General features: G+C 44.1%; 1 protein-coding gene across 4 annotated transcripts in view; it reads right to left on the reverse strand.

The window, feature by feature from the left end:
• The window catches only part of PIGN (phosphatidylinositol glycan anchor biosynthesis class N), a 666,839-nt gene that overhangs the window by 107,617 nt on the left and 535,587 nt on the right, over positions 1-23,635 (reverse strand). For all 4 annotated transcript variants that reach the window (XM_063922983.1, XM_063922980.1, XM_063922979.1 and 1 more), the window contains 4 exons: positions 23,411-23,497; positions 21,321-21,376; positions 20,313-20,388; positions 15,598-15,671 (listed from right to left, as the gene is read on the reverse strand). In XM_063922983.1, coding sequence (XP_063779053.1) covers positions 15,598-15,671; positions 20,313-20,388; positions 21,321-21,376; positions 23,411-23,497 — 293 coding nt within the window. The remainder of the gene's footprint in view (positions 1-15,597; positions 15,672-20,312; positions 20,389-21,320; positions 21,377-23,410; positions 23,498-23,635) is intronic.

Here is a 23,635-nt window from a genome sequence, read left to right on the forward strand (position 1 = left end):
CTTCAGACAGTTCCGCCATTTCTACAAAGCATGTTGCCACGCCTTGGTCTCAAACTATGCCACAAAAACTGAAAATTAAATGGTACAATTCTTTCAACAAAGATTGGTTGAAAGACAAAAACTTTGCTAAATGGCTTGCTAAGGAAAATGACTTCATAGCAAAATGTATAATTTGCCCCATGTCACAACTGAGGGCCTGAGCTGACGGGAGGCAGCCTCAGTTGTAGGGGCTGAGATGTACCGGAACCTGGGAGGTTGTATCAGACCCCTGGACATGTAAGTAACATGAATAATAACTGCCCGAAGGCGTGACCACGACAACTTAGATAAAAGTCAATGATGTTTATTATGACAACTCCGCATCACAGCAGCAATAAAAGAAAACGTAAAAGTCAGCAAAGAATAAATACAGTTCCTGAGTACTACAGCATGGCAGGAACCACAGGGCACTGGTAGTGTGAGATAGTTCTTATGATCTTCTAGATGGAAAGTCCTTACCAGGCCCGGCTGTAGCAATGGAGATAACCCAGGATTGTACCAGCTGGTGTTCCAGGAAGAGCTGGGTTGCTGAAGGTAAAACAGCTGCTGTGGATACTGGCTGGAACCAGACTGTTGTTAGCACGGAGTGGATACTGGCTGGAACCAGTTAAATAATAAATGAACTTTGGGAGCGATGAAATGTGAACTGAAATGTAGAACTTGAGAGCGGAGAAATAATAATTCCGGTGGAGAGTGGTAAAGTGTAGAAAGGACACCGGCCCTTTAAGGGAAGCTGTACTCTGCTGGAAGCTGAGGCTGGAAGCAGGTAGTGTTGTAGCTGGAAACAGATGAATCCACAATGGATTGGAGAGTCAGGCTACACCGCAGGTGGAATGCTGGTGCGGGTCTCTATGGTGGAAGTCTTGAGACAGGAGCTGGAACCTGGAAGACAATCATAGAAGAGAGACAAACAGGAACTAGGTTTGACAACCAAAGCACTGACGTCTTCCTTGCTCAGGTACAGCTTACTTATACCTGCAGCAAGGAAGGGGTTGGCTAGGCAATTATGCAAATCAACAACACAGACAGCAGATTGGTGGAAATGATCAGATGACAGAATCCAAGATGGCTGCGCCCATGCAGACACTTGGAGGGAAGTTTGGTTTGTAATCCATGTGGTCTGGGAAACAGTAATGGCGGCGCCGGCCACCGGAGACAGGAGACGCCAGGCTGATAGATGCACATTTAACCACGCGGGCACAGCGGAGGCCGCGGCTGATGAAAAGACCACTCTGCATGTGGAAACTCAGGAACAGCGGAATCCGGTCCTGGAACGCTGAGCCCGCCTTAGGAGGCATCTGAAGGGTAAGTAATGGCGTCCAGATACCCGGATCGTGACAGCACCCCCCCCTTTAGGAGTGGCCCCAGGACACTTCTTAGGCTTTAAAGGAAACTTTGCGTGGAAATTTCGGACCAAGGCAGGAGCATGGACGTCAGAGGCATTGGTCCAAGAGCATTCTTCAGGACCATAGCCCTTCCAGTCAATGAGATACTGAAGTTGACCGTAACGGTGACGTGAGTCCAGGATCTTGGCCACTTCATACTCAACGCCTCGTTGAGTTTGGACTTTCGGAGTTGGTGGAAGTGAGGAATGAAACCGATTCAAGATTAGCGGTTTCAACAGGGAAACATGGAATGTCCTGGGTATTTTTAAGAAGGGAGGTAACTGGAGTCTGTAAGCAACAGGATTGATGACTTGATCAATTTTAAAAGGACCGATGTAGCGAGGTGCAAACTTCATACTGGGAACTCTTAACCTCAAATTCTTCGTGGATAACCATACCCGATCACCCACCTTGAGAGCAGGAACTGCTCGACGCTTCTTATCCGCAAACTTCTTGTACCTGAACGATGCCTTGAGCAGAGCTGATCGTACGCTCTTCCAGATATTGGCAAACTGATGCAAGGTGATATCCACTGCGGGAACAGAAGTTGCTGGAAGCGGTTGGAACTCAGGGACTTTAGGGTGGAATCCAAAGTTGGTGAAGAATGGTGTTGAGGAAGATGAAGAATGATACTGGTTGTTATGACAGAACTCGGCCCAGGGAAGTAATTGAACCCAGTCATCTTGAGAGGAGGACACATAGATGCGGAGGAAGGCCTCCAAGTCCTGATTCACCCTCTCAGTTTGACCATTGGTCTGAGGATGGTAAGCCGTGGAAAACTTTAACTTGACTTGGAGGACTTGACATAAACTTCGCCAGAATTTGGCTGTGAATTGAACTCCTCGATCTGAGATAATTTCTTCTGGAAGACCGTGGAGTCGGAAGATCTCTTGTATGAATACTTGAGCCAACTTGGAAGCTGACGGAAGACCGGTGAGAGGAATGAAGTGTGCCATCTTGGTGAACCGGTCAACTACCACCCAGATGGTATTGAACTTGTTGCACATGGGCAAATCTGTAATAAAATCCATCGACAAATGGGTCCATGGTCGACGGGGAACAGATAGTGGAACCAGTTGCCCCGCAGGCGACTGGCGGGATACTTTATGTTGAGCACACTTTGGGCAAGATGCAATAAACTCCAAAACGTCCTTTTTCAGAGTTGGCCACCAATAGGACCTAGAGATAAACTCCAGGGTTTTTTGGATACCTGTATGTCCGGCAAAACGGGAAGCATGGGCCCAATGCATGAGCTTCTTCCTTAGTGTCGGCTTCACAAAACTTTTCCCTGATGGGGGCGTAGAGTCCATCCCTACCGTGGAGAATGCCAACGGATTTATAATAGGATGCTTGTCTGAAGACTCTGACTCATTTTCTTGCTCCCATGAGCGGGAAAGGGCATCGGCCTTGCGATTCTGAGAGCCCGGACAGAACTGGAGTTTAAAGTCGAACCTGGAAAAGAAAAGTGCCCATCTGGCCTGACGAGGGTTGAGACATTGTGCGCCTTTTAGATATAGAAGGTTCTTGTGGTCTGTAAGGATGGTGATTGAATGAGAAGCTCCCTCCAACAGATATCTCCACTCCTCTAGAGCGAGCTTGATGGCTAGCAACTCCTGGTCGCCAATGGCATAGTTGCGCTCCGCTGGGGAGAACTTCCGTGAGAAGAAACTGCAAGGATGTAAATGACCATCTTTAGCCCTCTGAGATAACACCGCTCCTACTCCAACGGAGGAGGCATCCACCTCTAAGATGAAAGGAGAGTCGATGTCAGGCTGTTTCAGGACAGGTGCAGAGATGAACCTCTGTTTTAAAAGATGAAAAGCTTGCATGGCTTCTTCAGACCACTTGGACGGGTTAGCACCCTTCTTGGTGAAAGCAGTAATAGGCGCCACAATGGTGGAAAAGTCTCGTATAAACTTTCGGTAATAATTGGCGAACCCTAAGAACCTCTGGACCCCTTTGAGGGTTAAGGGTACCGGCCAATTCTGGATTGCTTGTAGTTTCTCAGGATCCATCTCTAGTCCGGAACCGGACACAATGTACCCTAGAAACGGAATGGACTTGACTTCAAAGACGCATTTCTCTAATTTGCAGTAGAGATGATTGACACGGAGACGGGACAGAACCTCCTTTACCCAGAAACGATGTTCCTCTAAATCGTTGGCAAAAATGAGGATATCATCTAGATAGACCACGACATGACGGTATAGAATGTCTCTGAAGATCTCATTGACGAAATGCTGGAAGACAGCTGGAGCATTGCTCAATCCGAAGGGCATGACGAGGTACTCATAATGTCCGTCACGGGTGTTAAATGCGGTCTTCCACTCGTCACCCTCACGGATCCGGATGAGATTGTATGCACCTCTCAGGTCCAGCTTTGTAAAGATGGTAGCTCCGCTAACTCTGTCAAAGAGCTCAGTAATCAGGGGTAAAGGATAGCGGTTCTTGATGGTAATGTCGTTCAAACCTCTGTAGTCGATGCACGGCCGCAGACCACCATCTTTCTTCTTTACAAAAAAGAAGCCTGCGCCGGCTGGAGAAGAAGAAGGTCGAATGAACCCCTTTGCTAGGTTCTCTTTAATGTATTCCTCCATAGAATGTGTCTCGGGGAGAGACAACGGATAAGTTCGGCCTCGAGGTGGAACCTTCCCTGGAACGAGATCAATCGGGCAGTCCCATTCTCTATGAGGAGGAAGGATATCAGCAGAAGCTTTACTGAACACATCCGTGAAATCTTGATATGGAGGAGGTGGAACATCAGACGACCTGGGGGAGGAAGAACAGACAGGCAACACTTTAAACAAACATGTCTTAGTACAGGAGGAACCCCATGCCAGGATTTGCGTAGTCGTCCAATCAATTGTAGGATTGTGAAGACGGAGCCATGGAAGGCCCAGGACCACAGGATGTGTGGCTCTTGGAATCACTAAAAATGAAATAAGTTCGGAATGAAGAACTCCCACTCTCAGACGAACTGGTAGAGTCCTTAGAGAAATAACTGTATCAAAAATTTTACTGCCATCCACAGCAGTTAAGGAAAAGGACGAAGGAAGTCTCTCGGTGGGTAGGGACCACCGTTTAACATAGGCTTCAGTAATAAAGTTCCCAGCTGCTCCGGAATCCAGGAGGGCAATGACGTTCTGATAACGTTGAGCAACTTGAAGCGAGACTGGGAGGTTACAATCTTGAGGAGATGGAGAGGAGATCATTACTCCTAGCCGGCCCTCTCCTTGGCGAGCTAGGATTTGGAGTTTCCCGGACGTTTGGGACAGGCATTAATGGTGTGAGACGGAGCTGCACAATACAGACAGAGAAACTCGGAGAGACGTCTTCGGCGCTCAGCAGGAGTTAAACGGGAACGGCCAATTTGCATGGGTTCATCTGTAGTTGGTGACAGTTGGCGAGGAGGAGGAGTAGAAGATTTTGGAGCAGATGATCTTCCACGCTCAGTTGCTCTCTCTCTGAAACGTAAGTCAACTTTCGTACAAAGTGAGATTAGCTCATCTAACTTGGAGGGTAAGTCTCTGGTAGCTAACTCATCTTTAATACGCTCGGATAAACCATGCCAGAATGCAGCATACAGGGCCTCGTCGTTCCATGCCAGTTCGGATGCCAGGATCTGGAACTGTATAAGATATTGTCCTACAGTACGTGATTCCTGGCGTAAACGGAGAATCTCAGACGAAGCTGAAGTTACCCGGCCTGGCTCGTCGAAGATGCGCCTGAATGTTGACACAAATGCAGTGTAAGAAGATAGCAGGGTGTCGGACCTCTCCCATAACGGTGATGCCCAATCAAGGGCTGAGCCACTGAGAAGAGAAATAATGTAGGCAATTTTTGTACGGTCACTGGGAAAATTGCCAGGTTGTAGCTCAAACTGAATCTCACACTGGTTGAGAAATCCCCTGCAGAATCTTGGAGATCCGTCAAATTTTGCTGGCGTTGGAAGATGAAGACGTGGAGCAGAAATGGGTAAGGTGGGTGGGGTTATAGCTGGAGTCACTGTGGTTGACGCACCAGACGCGCCTGATCCACGGAGAGTTGTCTGAATCCCATCCAGCCGAGTAGAGAGATCCTGGAGACAGCGGATGATGTGGCCCTGTGCAGCCTCCTGATGTTCTAGTCGGGCTGCCAGTTCTTGCATCGGCCTGGCCGCTTGATCCTGGTCTCCGGCTGGATTCATTAGGTCAGTGCTTACTGTCACAACTGAGGGCCTGAGCTGACGGGAGGCAGCCTCAGTTGTAGGGGCTGAGATGTACCGGAACCTGGGAGGTTGTATCAGACCCCTGGACATGTAAGTAACATGAATAATAACTGCCCGAAGGCGTGACCACGACAACTTAGATAAAAGTCAATGATGTTTATTATGACAACTCCGCATCACAGCAGCAATAAAAGAAAACGTAAAAGTCAGCAAAGAATAAATACAGTTCCTGAGTACTACAGCATGGCAGGAACCACAGGGCACTGGTAGTGTGAGATAGTTCTTATGATCTTCTAGATGGAAAGTCCTTACCAGGCCCGGCTGTAGCAATGGAGATAACCCAGGATTGTACCAGCTGGTGTTCCAGGAAGAGCTGGGTTGCTGAAGGTAAAACAGCTGCTGTGGATACTGGCTGGAACCAGACTGTTGTTAGCACGGAGTGGATACTGGCTGGAACCAGTTAAATAATAAATGAACTTTGGGAGCGATGAAATGTGAACTGAAATGTAGAACTTGAGAGCGGAGAAATAATAATTCCGGTGGAGAGTGGTAAAGTGTAGAAAGGACACCGGCCCTTTAAGGGAAGCTGTACTCTGCTGGAAGCTGAGGCTGGAAGCAGGTAGTGTTGTAGCTGGAAACAGATGAATCCACAATGGATTGGAGAGTCAGGCTACACCGCAGGTGGAATGCTGGTGCGGGTCTCTATGGTGGAAGTCTTGAGACAGGAGCTGGAACCTGGAAGACAATCATAGAAGAGAGACAAACAGGAACTAGGTTTGACAACCAAAGCACTGACGTCTTCCTTGCTCAGGTACAGCTTACTTATACCTGCAGCAAGGAAGGGGTTGGCTAGGCAATTATGCAAATCAACAACACAGACAGCAGATTGGTGGAAATGATCAGATGACAGAATCCAAGATGGCTGCGCCCATGCAGACACTTGGAGGGAAGTTTGGTTTGTAATCCATGTGGTCTGGGAAACAGTAATGGCGGCGCCGGCCACCGGAGACAGGAGACGCCAGGCTGATAGATGCACATTTAACCACGCGGGCACAGCGGAGGCCGCGGCTGATGAAAAGACCACTCTGCATGTGGAAACTCAGGAACAGCGGAATCCGGTCCTGGAACGCTGAGCCCACCTTAGGAGGCATCTGAAGGGTAAGTAATGGCGTCCAGATACCCGGATCGTGACACCCCAATACGTTTGCCATAAAATTTTTAAAAAAAGCTATAGTTGATCATCAGAAGTCACAAAAACACATTAAGTCAGAACTGCATCTGCATCAAAATCAAATTAAGACTACTTTCATGGTGCAGAAACAGCCGTTATAAGAGCTGAAGTTGCACTTGCATATCACAATGTGAAACAGGTTCACTATGATATGCCGGCGGTCGGAAACAAAGAATGGTTAAATTTTTTTTGGCAGTCCAAGGAGTTGTAACTTTGACCATGTTTTACATGGGTGGTCTTCAGTATGCCGACTGACGGGATCCCGGCGACCAGCATACCGGCGCCGGGAGCCCGACCGCCGGCTTACCGACAGTGTGGCGAGCGCAAATGAGCCACGCTATTTTATTCTCCCTCCAGCGGGGTCGTGGACCCCGAGGGAGAATAAGTGTCGGTATGCCGGCTGTCGGGATCCCGGCGCCGGTATACTGTGCGCCGGGATCCCGTCAGTCGGCATACTGAAGACCACCCATGTAAAACATGGTCAAAGTTACAACTCCTTGGACTGCCAAATAAAATTGAACCATTCTTTGTTTCCTGACAGTAAAATAGCAACAAAGATGTTGTGTGGCAGAACCAAAGCAACAGCTATCTCTCAGAATGTTCTTGGTTCAGACAATCAAGATGTCGTTGTAGGAGAACTTCACAAAGTGTTCTGTTTTTTTCCTTGTTTTCTAATGTACCAAACCAAGGCAATATTAAAACTTTCCCATATGTGGTGCAATTTTTTTTAAGTAATATATGGAACACGTCAGAGACTATTTGACTTTAATGAAGATCCCATAGAAAATCGCAAAAACATTTCCTGTGCACTGAAGAACATAACAGAGTCCAATGGATTTCACCTGTACAAGATAAGTGCATACAGCCCTGACAATGCACATGTGAATTATAGCAAGAACAGTTCTATCATTATGTTACTAAAAAAAGAGAATCCATCCATCCTGAAAGCAACTGCCATGTCATCAACAACATCATTAAACATGGACTTAAAACCTTTCACTATGACATTGAAACTTTGGTCATCAAGATCTAGTGAGTTTGGTTCTTCACCGTCAAATGTTCAGTCATTGAAAGAATTTGCTAACTTTGTTGAGATAAAGTTCAAGGAAATACTGCTACATGTTCGTACAAGATGGCTATCTCTGTTTCCTGCAATTTACAGAATTGTGCACTGTTGACCTGCTATTAGGTATTTTTTTTTTTTCCGAAGGTCGAAGAAGACTGTTGATGATTAATCTGGCAGTTTGTAGCCTCAGATATAGAGCATGATGCTGAAAGTGACCATTCACTTCCTGAGTGCTACCTACGTTTTCTGCAGCACATCTTACCTCTATTTGAAGCAGCTGTTAGAAAACTGGAAGACAGCTCTATTGCTTCCTGTTTAGCTGGACATAATCTTACGAGATCTTAAGAGAATGCTGGAGAGCAGGAAACAAGATCAAATGCTGAGAGGTCATGTTTTGGAAGAGAGGCAGAATGTTTCTTGGAACGGTGCATCAATTATCTGTCCAAAAACTATGACTTTTCTGAAAATAATGTATTGAATCTTCTTTCCGGTCTTTCACTTAAAGAACAGGGAGAACCTTGTTTTCAATGGAGATATGTTTCATAGCATGCAGACAAACTAAACTTTAACCTGAATAAGGACCAGCTGTACAACAATTTTTGTGACTTCCAGTCTGCATACCCCGGACTTGACAAAAGTACAGCAGAGGACCAGATTTGGGTAGATTTCTTCAAGCGCCAGACCACTATTAATGTCTCCTTCTCCCAATTGCTGAGACTGATATCATTCACATTTTCAATTTGGCTGTACACGGAATTAGTGAAGAGAGCGCTTCAAATTAAGGTGAACTTTCTGAAAGTTGTGCTGAATTTTTCAATTTGCTAAAAAATTAAAGGTCCACATTTATCAAGCTTTGGAGAGTGATAAATTGCACGGTAACAACATACAAACCAATCACCTCCTAACTGTCATTTTTCAAACTCAGCCTGTAACATGGCAATTAGTAGCGGATTGGCTATTACTTTATAATCGTGCCATTTATCACTCTGCAAGGCTTGATAAATCTGGGTCAAAGATAGCAAATAACTGCTGAAGGCAGCAGAAAGAATACAAAATACAGGTTGAGTATCCCATATCCAAAATACTTGGGAACAGAAGTATTTTGGATATTGGATTTTTCCGTATTTTGGAATAATTGCATACCATAATGAGATATTATGGCGATGGGACCCAAGTCTAAGCACAGAATACATTTATGTTTCATATACACCTTATACACACAGCCTGAAGGTAATTATAGCCAATATTTTTAATAACTTTGTGCATTAAATAAAGTTTGTGTACATACACACAATACATTTAGGTTTCATATACACCTTATACACACAGCTTAAAGGTTATAATAAGAATTTACTTACCGATAATTCTATTTCTCATAGTCCGTAGTGGATGCTGGGAACTCCGTAAGGACCATGGGGAATAGCGGCTCCGCAGGAGACTGGGCACAAAAGTAAAAGCTTTTAGGTCACCTGGTGTGCACTGGCTCCTCCCCCTATGACCCTCCTCCAAGCCTCAGTTAGGATACTGTGCCCGGACGAGCGTACATAATAAGGAAGGATCTTGAATCCCGGGTAAGACTCATACCAGCCACACCAATCACACCGTACAACTTGTGATCTGAACCCAGTTAACAGTATGATAAACGTAGAAGCCTCTGAAAAGATGGCTCACAACAATAAACAACCCGATTTTTGTAACAATAACTATATACAAGTATTGCAGACAATCCGCACTTGGGATGGGCGCCCAGCATCCACTACGGACTATGAGAAATACAATTATCGGTAAGTAAATTCTTATTTTCTCTGACGTCCTAGTGGATGCTGGGAACTCCGTAAGGACCATGGGGATTATACCAAAGCTCCCAAACGGGCGGGAGAGTGCGGATGACTCTGCAACACCGATTGAGAGAACTCCAGGTCCTCCTCAGCCAGGGTATCGAATTTGTAAAATTTTGCAAACGTGTTTGCCCCTGACCAAGTAGCTGCTCGGCAAAGTTGTAAAGCCGAGACCCCTCGGGCAGCCGCCCAAGATGAGCCCACTTTCCTTGTGGAATGGGCTTTTACAGATTTTGGCTGTGGCAGGCCTGCCACAGAATGTGCAAGCTGAATTGTACTACAAATCCAACGAGCAATCGTCTGCTTAGAAGCAGGAGCACCCAGCTTGTTGGGTACATACAGGATAAACAGCGAGTCAGATTTTCTGACTCCAGCCGTCCTGGAAACATATATTTTCAGGGCCCTGACTACGTCCAGCAACTTGGAGTCCTCCAAGTCCCTAGTAGCCACAGGTACCACAATAGGCTGGTTCATGTGAAACGCTGAAACCACCTTAGGGAGAAATTGAGGGCGAGTCCTCAGTTCTGCCCTGTCTGAATGAAAAATTAGGTAAGGGCTTTTATATGATAAAGCCGCCAATTCAGAGACACGCCTGGCTGAAGCCAGGGCTAACAGCATGACCACTTTCCATGTGAGATATTTCAATTCCACAGTGGTGAGTGGTTCAAACCAATGTGATTTTAGGAGACTCAACACTACATTGAGATCCCAAGGTGCCACTGGAGGCACAAAAGGAGGCTGTATATGCAGTACCCCTTTGACAAACGTCTGAACTTCAGGCACTGAAGCCAGTTCTTTTTGGAAGAAGATTGACAGGGCCGAAATTTGAACCTTAATGGACCCTAATTTTAGGCCCATAGATAGTCCTGTTTGCAGGAAATGCAGGAAACGACCCAGTTGAAATTCCTCTGTAGGGGCCTTCTTGGCCTCACACCACGCAACATATTTCCGCCAAATGCGGTGATAATGTTTTGCGGTTACATCCTTTCTGGCCTTGACCAGGGTAGGGATGACTTCATCTGGAATGCCTTTTTCCTTCAGGATCCGGCGTTCAACCTCCAAGCCGTCAAACGCAGCCGCGGTAAGTCTTGGAACAGACAAGGTCCCTGCTGGAGCAGGTCCTTTCTGAGAGGTAGAGGCCACGGGTCCTCCGTGAGCATCTCTTGAAGTTCCGGGTACCAAGTCCTTCTTGGCCAATCCGGAGCCACGAGTATAGTTCTTAGTCCTCTCCTTCTTATGATTCTCAGTACTTTGGGTATGAGAGGCAGAGGAGGGAACACATACACTGACTGGTACACCCACGGTGTTACCAGAGTGTCCACCGCTATTGCCTGAGGGTCCCTTGACCTGGCGCAATATCTGTCTAGTTTCTTGTTGAGACGAGACGCCATCATGTCCACCTTTGGTTTTTCCCAACGGTTTACAATTACGTGGAAGACTTCTGGGTGAAGTCCCCACTCCCCCGGGTGGAGGTCGTGTCTGCTGAGGAAGTCTGCTTCCCAGTTGTCCACTCCCGGAATGAACACCGCTGACAGTGCTGTCACATGATTTTCCGCCCAGCAAAGAATTCTTGCAGCTTCTGCCATTGCCCTCCTGCTTCTTGTGCCGCCCTGTCTGTTTACGTGGGCGACTGCCGTGATGTTGTCCGATTGGATCAAAACCGACTGACCCTGAAGCAGAGGCCTTGCTTGACTTAGGGCATTGTAAATTGCCCTTAGTTCCAGGATATTTATGTGAAGAGACGTTTCCATGCTTGACCACAAGCCCTGGAAGTTTCTTCCCTGTGTGACTGCTCCCCAGCCTCTCAGGCTGGCATCCGTGGTCACCAGAATCCAGTCCTGAATGACGAATCTGCGGCCCTCTAGAAGATGAGCACTCTGCAACCACCACAGGAGAGACACCCTTGTCCTTGGAGATAGGGTTATCCGCTGATGCATCTGAAGATGCGATCCGGACCATTTGTCCAGCAGATCCCACTGAAACGTTCTTGCATGGAATCATCCGAATGGAATCGCTTCGTAAGAAGCCACCATCTTTCCCAGGACCCTTGTGCATTGATGCACTGACACTTGTCCTGGTTTCAGGAGGTTCCTGACTAGCTCGGATAACTCCCTGGCCTTCTCCTCCGGGAGAAACACCTTTTTCTGGACTGTGTCCAGAATCATCCCTAGGAACAGTAGACGTGTTGTTGGAATCAGCTGCGATTTTGGAATATTTAGAATCCACCCGTGCTGACGTAGCACCACCTGAGATAGTGCTACTCCGACCTCTAACTGTTCCCTGGACCTTGCCCTTATCAGGAGATCGTCCAAGTAAGGGATAATTAAGACGCCTTTTCTTCTAAGAAGAATCATCATTTCGGCCATTACCTTGGTAAAGACCCGTGGTGCCGTGGACAACCCAAACGGCAGCGTCTGAAACTGATAATGACAGTTCTGTACCACAAACCTGAGGTACCCTTGGTGAGAAGGGTAGATTGGGACATGGAGATAAGCATCTTTGATGTCCAGAGACACCATATAGTCCCCTTCTTCCAGGTTCGCTATCACTGCTCTGAGTGATTCCATCTTGAATTTGAACCTTTTTATGTAAGTGTTCAAGGATTTCAGATTTAAAATGGGTCTCACCGAGCCGTCCGGCTTCGGTACCACAAACAGCGTGGAATAATACCCCTTTCCCTGTTGTAGGAGGGGTACCTTGATTATCACCTGCTGGGAATACAGCTTGTGAATAGCTTCCAATACTGCCTCCCTGTCGGAGGGAGACGTTGGTAGAGCAGACTTCAGGAACCGGCGAGGGGGAGACGTCTCGAATTCCAGTTTGTACCCCTGTGATACTACCTGCAGGATCCAGGGGTCCACTTGCGAGTGAGCCCACTGCGCGTTGAAATTTTTGAGACGGGCCCCCACCGTGCACTTGTAAAGCCCCAGCGTCATGCTGAAGACTTGGCAGAAGCGGGGGAGGGCTTCTGATCCTGGGAAGAGGCTGCTTGCTGCAGTCTTTTTCCCCTTCCTCTGCCCCGGGGCAGAAATGAGTGGCCTTTTGCCCGCTTGCCCTTATGGGGACGAAAGGACTGAGTTTGAAAAGACGGTGTCTTTTTCTGCTGAGAGGTGACCTGGGGTAAAAAAGTGGATTTCCCAGCCGTCGCCGTGGCCACCAGGTCTGATAGACCGACCCCAAATAACTCCTCCCCTTTATACGGCAAAACTTCCATATGCCGTTTTGAATCCGCATCACCTGACCACTGTCGTGTCCATAAACTTCTGCTGGCAGAAATGGACAACGCACTTACTCTTGATGCCAGGGTGCAAATATCCCTCTGTGCATCTCGCATATATAGTAATGCATCCTTTAAATGCTCTATAGTCAATAATATACTGTCCCTATCCAGGGTATCAATATTTTCAGTCAGGGAATCCGACCAAGCCACTCCAGCGCTGCACATCCAGGCTGAGGCGATTGCTGGTCGTAGTATAACACCAGTATGTGTGTATATACCTTTTAGGATATTTTCCAGCTTTCTATCAGCTGGTTCCTTGAGGGCGGCCGTATCAGGAGACGGTAACGCCACTTGTTTTGATAAGCGTGTGAGCGCCTTATCTACCCTAGGGGGTGTTTCCCAACGCGCCCTAACCTCTGGCGGGAAAGGGTATAATGCCAATAATTTATTAGAAATCAGCAGTTTTTTATCGGGGGAAACCCACGCTTTGTCACACACCTCATTTAATTCATCTGATTCAGGAAAAACTATGGGTAGTTTTTTCACACCCCACATAATACCCTTTTTTGTGGTACTTGTAGTATCAGAAATGTTCAAAGCCTCCTTCATTGCCGTGATCATGTAACGTGTGGCCCTACTGGACATTACGTTTGTCTCGTCACCGTCGACACTGGAGTCAGTATCCGTGTCTGGGTCTGTGTCGACCATCTGAGGTAACGGGCGCTTTAGAGCCCCTGACGGTGTTTGAGACGCCTGGACAGGCACTAACTGATTTGCCGGCTGTCTCATGACGTCAACAGTTTTTTGCAAAGTGCTGACACTGTCACGTAATTCCTTCCATACGACCATCCAGTCAGGTGTCGACTCCCTAGGGGGTGACATCACTATTACAGGCAATTGCTCCGCCTCCACATCATTTTCCTCCTCATACATGTCGACACAATCGTACTGACACACAGCACACACACAGGGAATGCTCTGATAGAGGACAGGACCCCACGAGCCCTTTGGGGAGACAGAGGGAGAGTTTGCCAGCACACACCAGAGCGCTATATATATGCAGGGATAACCTTATATAAGTGTTTCTCCCTTCTATAGCTGCTGTATATGTATTTTCTGCCAATTAGTGCCCCCCCTCTCTTGTTTTACCCTGATTCTGTAGCAGGACTGCAGGGGAGAGTCAGGGAGCCTTCCTTCCAGCGGAACTGTGAGGGAAAATGGCGCTTGTGTGCTGAGGAGATAGGCTCCGCCCCCTTCACGGCGGCCTTTTCTCCCGCTTTTTTTAGGAAAACTGGCAGGGGTGAAATGCATCCATATAGCCCAGGAGCTATATGTGATGTATTTCTTTAGCCATATAAGGTTTTAAACATGTTTTATTGCGTCTCAGGGCGCTCCCCCCCAGCGCCCTGCACCCTCAGTGACCGGAGTGTGAAGTGTGCTGAGAGCAATGGCGCACAGCTGCAGTGCTGTGCGCTACCTTATTGAAGACAGGAACGTCTTCTGCCGCCAATTTTTCCGGACCTCTTCGCTCTTCTGGCTCTGTAAGGGGGCCGGCGGCGCGGCTCCGGGACCCATCCAGGCTGAACCTGTGATCGTCCCTCTGGAGCTAATGTCCAGTAGCCAAGAAGCCCAATCCACTCTGCAGTCAGGTGAGTTCGCTTCTTCTCCCCTTAGTCCCACGATGCAGTGAGCCTGTTGCCAGCAGGTCTCACTGAAAATAAAAAAAACCTATTTAGAACTTTTACTCTAAGCAGCTCTGGAGAGCTACCTAGCATGCACCCTTCTCGGCCGGGCACAAAAATCTAACTGAGGCTTGGAGGAGGGTCATAGGGGGAGGAGCCAGTGCACACCAGGTGACCTAAAAGCTTTTACTTTTGTGCCCAGTCTCCTGCGGAGCCTCTATTCCCCATGGTCCTTACGGAGTTCCCAGCATCCACTAGGACGTCAGAGAAATAATACAATATGTTTAATAACTTTGTGTATTAAACAAAGTTTGTGTACATTGAGCCATCAGAACACAAACGTTTCACTATCTCAGTCTCACTTTAAAAAGTCCGTATTTCGGAATATTCTGTATTTCCAAATATTTGGGTACAGGATGTGATTAAGCATGTACAGTAAACATTCTCTTTAGTGTATATGCGTACTCACATTTTTCCATACATATTTTACTAAAGACATTTATAAACGTTTGTCTTTTTTCATGTTAACACAGTAGTCCTTGTGGGTGTAATAAGAATTGTCCAGCCCTGGTAATTTTTAAAGGTGGCAACCCTATGTCAGCTACTCGGATCTACAGCAAAATACACAAGCTTCATGTACATGAGCATACTTGTTTTAGTTGAAAAACTTTATTCATTTCTATTTTAGTATTTCAATAACTGACTCTTAAAATCGCCATCTAGATCCAAGTGCCTGAGAATTGAATTTGCTTTAGAGTTGCAACTACAGCTTTTGATCTAAAGCTAGCTTAAGAGTATCAGTTCATCAATAGCTACAGAGAAAAATATTGTGCCTTCGTTACAGTAAGTGCAGAGGAAGAAAAAAAACAGCACCATCTACTGAATAAAACTAATTAATACTTATAATTGGTGAATTTTGTTTATAGTACCTTTTAGAGGATATCTGTGCTGAGATCTGAACAGTTTTAAAAGAGCACATCACCAAGATGAAAGGGATGAGAATCTGCAAAATACAAAGCTTAAAGTTAGAGGACAAATCTTCTCAGAACTGTATTACTGGGGCTGACAATACAGACACTAACTAGCCGCTGAATGGCGGAGCAAATTCTCTTTACTCCGCATGAATAATTTTGTATATTAGAAGTACTCCAAATTAATACTGCCCTTCTTCAACATATTCATACGTTACACAGACCCCAAAATGAATACAGGAATATAAGCTCTTTGTACGCTTTGATTAATGCATGAGAAGGTGCAATTTGTGGCTTAGGGAAAGTATGCATTACATTCAGAAAGTATGAGACACACGCCAAGGAAAACCTCTTATCCGAATCCTTCAATCAAGACTCTTATTAATCCCAAGGTACATTCCTATATTGCATTTTCTTACCAATTTTAAAAGAATAATATTATAAATGAAAAAAAAAATGTTAGATGACATGAATATAGAAAGTACAGTAACTGAAAACTTTGGTAAATGTGTTAATGCAAGATTAAAGACGTAATTACAGCTAAAAGATTAATGAGATTTTTAAAGGTACATCAATAAATGAGGCTACGGTTAAGAAGCCACTGTGGTCAATTACTATCTCTTTTCATTTAACTAGAAATGTGGCACAGCTCTTTAAAATCTTTAAGTCTGTAAAAGTGATTACTTAATTATTTTTGTTGCTGAAAACCAATTATTGAAAATTACACTTTATATGGCAAAAAGCAAAGTTTTATGTAAAAATAGACCTTTGCCATGTTGTATGTTAAAGTATAGCAATACATAAAAAGCAGCATTTATATAATATACCTTGCATTTATATAAGTACACAAGGACAGTTTAGATTTTGTAAAACGTAAAAGATGTCTCTTTGCATGAGCACAAATATTATTATTATTTTATTATTATTATCCTTTATTTATATGGCGCCACAAGGGTTCCGCAGAGCCCAATTACAGAGTACATATGCACATAATCAAAACAGGAAAACAGTGACTTACAGTTTAAGACAATATAGGACAAGTACAGGGTAACTAAGCATAACTACACCAGTAAACATAGAGATAAGTTCCAGGTGGCCAAAAAACTGCGGGATCTGGGCAATTGAGGATTATTAAAGTAAGAAAAGTATAAGCACATGAGGGAAGAGGGCCCTACTCGTGAGAGCTTACATTCTAAGGGGAGGGGTAGACAGACAGGGGTGACACAGATGGGGTACATAGAGAGCATGGAACAGAGTGTTAGGTTGAGATTTGGCTAGGTTTGGTAAAGAAATGGGTCTTAAGAGCCCGTTTGAAGTTTTGTAGAGAGGTGAAGAGTCTGAGGGGGAGAGGTAAAGAATTCCAGAGAAAGGGAGCAGCACGTGAAAAATCTTGGAGATAGGAGTGGGAGGAAATAATCAGAAGACAGTTGAGTCGGCGTGCATTAGCAGAGCGAAGAGGACGGGTGGGAGAGTAAAGGGAGATAAGGTCAGAGATGTAGATGGGAGAGGAGTGGGTGAGAGCTTTGTAAGTGAGTGTGAGAAGTTTGAATTGGATTCTGAAAGGGAAGGGAAGCCAGTGGAGGGCCTGTAGGAGAGGGGAGGTAGACATAGTGCGTTTGGTGAGGAAGATGAGCCGGGCAGCAGCATTGAGGATAGATTGGAGGGGAGAGAGGTAATTGTCAGGAAGGCCAGTTAGGAGGAGATTACAGTAGTCCAGTCTGGAAATAATCAGTGAGTGAATAATGATCTTAGTGGCATCCTGGGTGAGAAAAGGTCTGATTCTAGAAATGTTTTTGAGATGAAAATGACAGGTTTGTGAGAGGTGCTGAATGTGTGGTTTGAAGGAGAGGGAGGAGTCAAGGATTACGCCAAGACAGCGTACTTGGGGGCTAGGGGAGATAGTCGTGCCATCAATGGAAATATCTAAGGATTTGAGGAAACAAATTGAATGCATAGATGCGTCCACAGCAAATCTATAGTATTCATTATCAGCTAAACAACTACATTATGGTGGTCATTCCGAGTTGTTCGCTCGTTATTTTTTTCTCGCAACGGAGCGATTAGTCGCTAATGCGCATGCGCAATGTCCGCAGTGCAACTGCGCCAAGTAAATTTGCTATGCAGTTAGGTATTTTACTCATGGCATTACGAGGTTTTTTGTTCGTTCTGGTGATCGTAATGTGATTGACAGGAAGTGGGTGTTTCTGGGCGGAAACTGGCCGTTTTATGGGAGTGTGTGAAAAAACGCTACCGTTTCTGGGAAAAACGCGGTAGTGGCCGGAGAAACGGAGGAGTGTCTAGGCGAACGCTGGGTGTGTTTGTGACATCAAACCAGGAACGACAAGCACTGAACTGATCGCAATGGAAGAGTAAGTCTCGAGCTACTCAGAAACTGCACAGAGAAGTCTTTTCGCAATATTGCGAATCTTTCGTTCGCAATTTAGATAAGCTAAGATTCACTCCCAGTAGGCGGCGGCTTAGCGTGTGCAATGCTGCTAAAAGCAGCTTGCGAGCGAACAACTCGGAATGAGGGCCTATGTACTCACAAAATTTGCAAGACACATCTGAAAGGGGTATGCCAGATTTGCATTGTCGCATCCTTACTTCACTTGCATACAGAGCATCCTTAAAGTATTCACAGCGCTTCACTTTTACCACACTTTGTTATGTTACAGCCTTATTCCAAAGAGGAATAAATTAAAATTTTCCTCAAAATTCTGCACACAATACCCCAAAATGACAACGTGAAAAAAGTTTTGTTGAGATTTTTGCAAATTTATTAAAAATAAAAAACGAAGAAATCACATGTACATAAGTATTTACAAAAAAGGGGCTGCCGAAGCCGCAAAAACACATGGGTTTGGGGACTTATCCCTGATCCCATGTGTTTTCGTTGCGATCGCGGGTCCAATATCCGGCAATGAAAATGGCCTCTAATTGGATACCGTGATAATGACCATCGGCCATATATTCCTATATAAATTCCTAAACAATGATGACGTATTCAGCCCTATTGTTGATCTTTGGAGATGTAAAATAATAATTTGCTGAACAAAAATAATTTTTAGGTTAAATTACATCCACCAGCAGCATAAAATAATCGACAGGTGGTCCTTCATACAGTGGACTGGAGGAAAAAACCTTTTGGCGGTATCTAGAGTCATTCGCATATAAACAGTGGATGGGGAGCATGTACAAAAAGTCAGTAGTATCGGTGGAAACACTGAAATGTTGAACGTAGAACTGACTCACTAATCGTTTATTCTGGCTGTATGAGGACTTGTGAGTGCACCTTGATCTCTAATCGTATATATTTACACACACACACACACACACACACACACACACACACACACACACACACACATATATTACACTTTAAAAAAAAAATACTTTTTGTATTCAGATTTTTTTTTTCTGCCTGTGCCTGCCTGTGTGTGTTTTTTTGCTTTCTTCTGGTTAGTGCCATATAAAAATGGTGTTAACTTTTGGAGAAAATTTATATTCTCTATAAATAGCATAACTGATCACTCCCCATTGAATCTTATGGGGCTGTGGGGCAGAGTATAGATACATCTCTGAAGAAAATAGAAAACTCAGTGAAATCGTTGATTTCCCTAGAGTTTTCTCTTCTATAAACAGGGAAAAGTGAAACAGCATCGTTTCTCCAGATGAAATGCTGGGTAAAATAGTCTTTCATTACTAAACAGACCTCTATATAATACACTATTATATAAATCTCTTATTTTTTGAACATTGTGTCAAGTGAATTTAAAGTGAATCAAACTGAAGTTATATTCATTTTCTTTTCCACTTCCACATGACCTTTGGGTGTTTTCACCATCATGCAATTTTAACTTCACCTATTTTTAGACATTTTTAATTATAGTTTATGTATTTACTGTGTGGTGCTAGCACCACTAAGTAGAAATGTTACAAAGCCATGCCATGTGTCCCGTCACTCATTTTTTTTAGCTGAATTTGCATATGTGCTACACTGCTAATGTAATAAAAGCACAATGTATGTGTACCCTGTACACCATTAGTGGATTTGTGTGCTATAGCACTGTGACAAGGTTGATAATATGAGAAAAAGACAAGAAACCGAGGGCCAACATGACTGAGCCTTGCCATGTGCCTTGTCATGCAACATTGTGCAAATTTACACTGCCACGATTGTGAGAAAAGTACAAACTCACACTATACAGTATGAAAAAGATGCTAAAGTGCGAAATCCTGAAACTAACTATCCGTTGTGCGTGGTTAAGTCATCCAGCCTTGTTGCATTATATAGCACGAGACATGCCATATAGGGTAAAAAGGATAGGTGAGCAAGGACACATCTGTCTTGAGGTTTAAGAAAGCATATAAATCCTAATTTCTTGAGGTTGTACTCCTTTATCTGATGTATATATAGCTCCTAACTTTAAATCAGGGAATTGAGAGAAACATGGTCCAGTGTCACATGTATGTGACAAACACTTCTCATCTACTGTCCCGCATGTGTCCCTTTCTTCTTCACTTATACCACCTTTTAAATACTGTGCAAGCAGAGCAGCAGTTGGTAGGACATGCTGTCCCTCCTTTCCTGTCCTAACGGAAAAGCCGAGCCCAGATTCGGACATTCGGAAGGCACTGTATGTGTATCCTCTCAACACTTTCAAAAAATTCACCTTCCACATCATCAATGCACCCATCACAAAGGGGTTGAACACAGTAAGGAAGCAGTATACAGAGGCTGGATCAAAACTGTAGGAGAAAAACAGAACGCATAATGAGTACCATAAATCTATTTTGCTCATATAGTTTAGAATTAACATAAACCATTTCTATCACTATTGTGTGTTACAATTTTATGACTTAACAATAAAGGGCATTAACTGGGCATACCTATCTACAGTATGAAGGAGAAAAGCAAATATGTCTTGGCCACATGTCACTAATCACTTGCATGAGACATGAAACCGATCCTTGAAAACCATAGCACTACACCGAAGGCAGTGTAAAACAGAAGAGGATCCTAGGGCTGAAATGAAGATGAGGTGAACCCTACAAAATGAATGTTTTCTCAGAACTCAATGTACTTTAACAAGTACAACAATCAATATTATAAAGGTCAATAATTTAGAGCTACCTTTAAGCCACAATACCACACTGTCACATACCCATATTTTTAAATATATTGTATACCTTTTTTTTTTCCCCTACAATTTTAAAAACTTTATTGTTGTGAAAATGAGATTGGTAACTCCCAATCCTCCCCTCAGCCCTCGGATCTCTCTTCCTCTGCCGGCCAATCCGGTACTGTATTTTACAAATATGACAACCTGAAGAAAGCGCAGGAATGGTCTATGCCAAAAACATATTAAAAACAAGGAAAAATTACAAAGATTTATCTGCGCTTTTAACAAGCCCTGTTTTTCAACTTCTGTGTGCACAAGTCCAAAAAATACTCATCAAGATTCCTGCTGGAAGCAACCCAGTGATACAATTATACACAATAGGAAATAATATGGAATAAGCAGTGTGTGACAGTGAAGTAATTGTATGATGTTATCTACAGTAACAGAGCACTCTACAGAATCAATACTGTTGCTATTAGACACAAAATGGGACTAATACAGTTTTTATTTAACTATGTATCATTACTATTCACATGTTGGGTTATGTTCTTAGATTACCTGTTAATTGAGGCTATATTTCCAGTTCCAAAAAAAGCTGTCACTATAAAGAACACCTAATGCAACATTAAGGGAAATCCTTATTAAGCAAAGAAAGCTGACGTGGTCAGAAACTTGCCAGTGCAATGAGTAAGACTGCTGTATTACATTATCTCTCTGACACATGATAACAGAACAAATGGATGTACCTTATGCCCATCGCTTCCTATATTGTATAGTGAGAATGGAACAATGAAAATAAACTGACATAATGGAACATTGAGCAAATACTGCAAATCTTAACTGAATGCTATAGCTTAAGTGGTTATTATTTTAACCCTGATCGTAAGCTGGATATGCCACATAATGTCAAACATTCATCACTAGGGATGGAACTTGCTGTTTACTTTTACTGCACCTTATTTTCTATTGCTTACTTAGGCTCAGGCTAGCTTACATTCCTATGCATGGAAAACTCACATAGAGGCAATCACCCTCTATTCAATTATTCAGTTTTCATAAACACAACTATGTTATTAAATATAAGTAGCTTTTAATGTTCAAGAAAATAGTTACATTCCTAACTTTATTGCCTTTCCAATCATATTTGGGAAAAATGCCTTCAACTTTCAGATCCCCTGACACCATAAGACCAACTCCTGATCTACATGTCTTATTACACCATTGCTTATTACAGCTAGTTTCCATCATTAAAATATGCTGTGAAACTGTACAAATCTTTACTCTAAATTCAGATACCCCCTTGATATCTTTGTACAATTCTCATCCCAGCATTTATTATTATTACCAGCAGTATGTTAAGCTCTCTCTCCTACAACCTTTTAAACTCTTTCCAATCATTGTAAAGCTGCACTTCGAGCTATTACTATCAAGCAAATTACTGTTCCTGACAACTCTGTAAAAATCCCCTCCCACTAAAGTGCCCTAACCCTATGATTCCCTCCACATCACATCACTTGTGAATGCAAGTCTTCTATCCTCCAGTCTTTGCAAATCCCCCATCATTTCATTTGCGAAAAACCCCACTCAACCTATCATTTTCAGTGCTCCTGTTTCCTATATATGACTGTCACATCAAAGAAACCCCTCATCAGTCTCTCATTTTGGGAAAATAAGGACATTTACAGAACACCTCCCCCCCCCCCCAATCTTTAATAAGCCCTTCTTCCTTTGCTCATAGCTACTGTCTCTCTCAAGCAACAATATTTTAAAAGTTTTTCCTTTTCAAGCTGCTACACTAATAGTATTGATGTTTCAGTAGATGCCCCAAGGGGTGGTACTTGATATGCCGGCTGTTAGGATCCCGGCTCTCACCATCCCGACCGCCGGTATACCGACAAGTATTATCCTTCTTGGGGTGTCCACGACTCCCCTGGAGGGAGAATAAATAGCGTGGCATGCCCAGCGCGCCCCTTACCCGCAGCATGGCGAGTGCAGTGTGGCGAGCGCAGCGTGCCCGCAAGTGGCTCTTCTGCGCTCACCCCGCTGCTGGCATTCTGGCTGTCGGCATCCTGGCGCCGGTACGCTGAGCACCGGGATCCCAAGCGCCGGGGAAACATACTACACCTGCCCCAAGACGTGTATAGACATCTGCAAAGGCACAGTATGTCATTCTTCACCTAGCAGTACTTTGCCCCAGAGAGTCGTGCAGGGGAAAACCGATTGCTGCAGGAATTCTGATTGTTGTCTATTTCTGTTAATGTAAATCCATACTTAAAGTAGTATAATTAGATAGAAGGTAAATATTATTCATTTATTTTAATGAATTATGTATTTTCTTTAACAGTGTCTGTTCTTTCATAACATGAATCGGTATACATTTTAAGTATATGCTACCAATCGTTTCATGCTTTTCAACTGAATAACAGCAAAATGACAATTTGCGCAGTGGAATGAAACAGAATATAATGACAGACAGATTTAAATAGGCGGGTGGAAGAACGGAACTGCATATCATAACAGTATGGATGACCCATGGTTCTATAACTGTCATGATAAAATTGAATACATTTTTTCCTAAACCAGTTGTTATACCCAGGATGGATGTTTCTCCATCAGCAATTTCTATATATTAAACACGAAAAGGATACCAAAAAGAAAGACCTCCGAATGTCATCGTAGTTCAGCTGTCGAAAATGAGTTATATCAGTACTGCAGGAGAAGTCGATACTGTTAAGCTGTGACGGAAATGAAAGAAAAATCAATCTGATATGTCATCCAGTCACTTTTAATAAAGGCAGAAATATTCTCCTCCCAGAAGATGATGGAATGGACATGTGTCAGTAATATAGCAGAGAAGAACATTCCTAAATCAT

The sequence above is a fragment of the Pseudophryne corroboree genome, chromosome 5, assembly GCF_028390025.1.
Source record: "Pseudophryne corroboree isolate aPseCor3 chromosome 5, aPseCor3.hap2, whole genome shotgun sequence".
Taxonomy (NCBI): Eukaryota; Metazoa; Chordata; class Amphibia; order Anura; family Myobatrachidae; genus Pseudophryne; species Pseudophryne corroboree.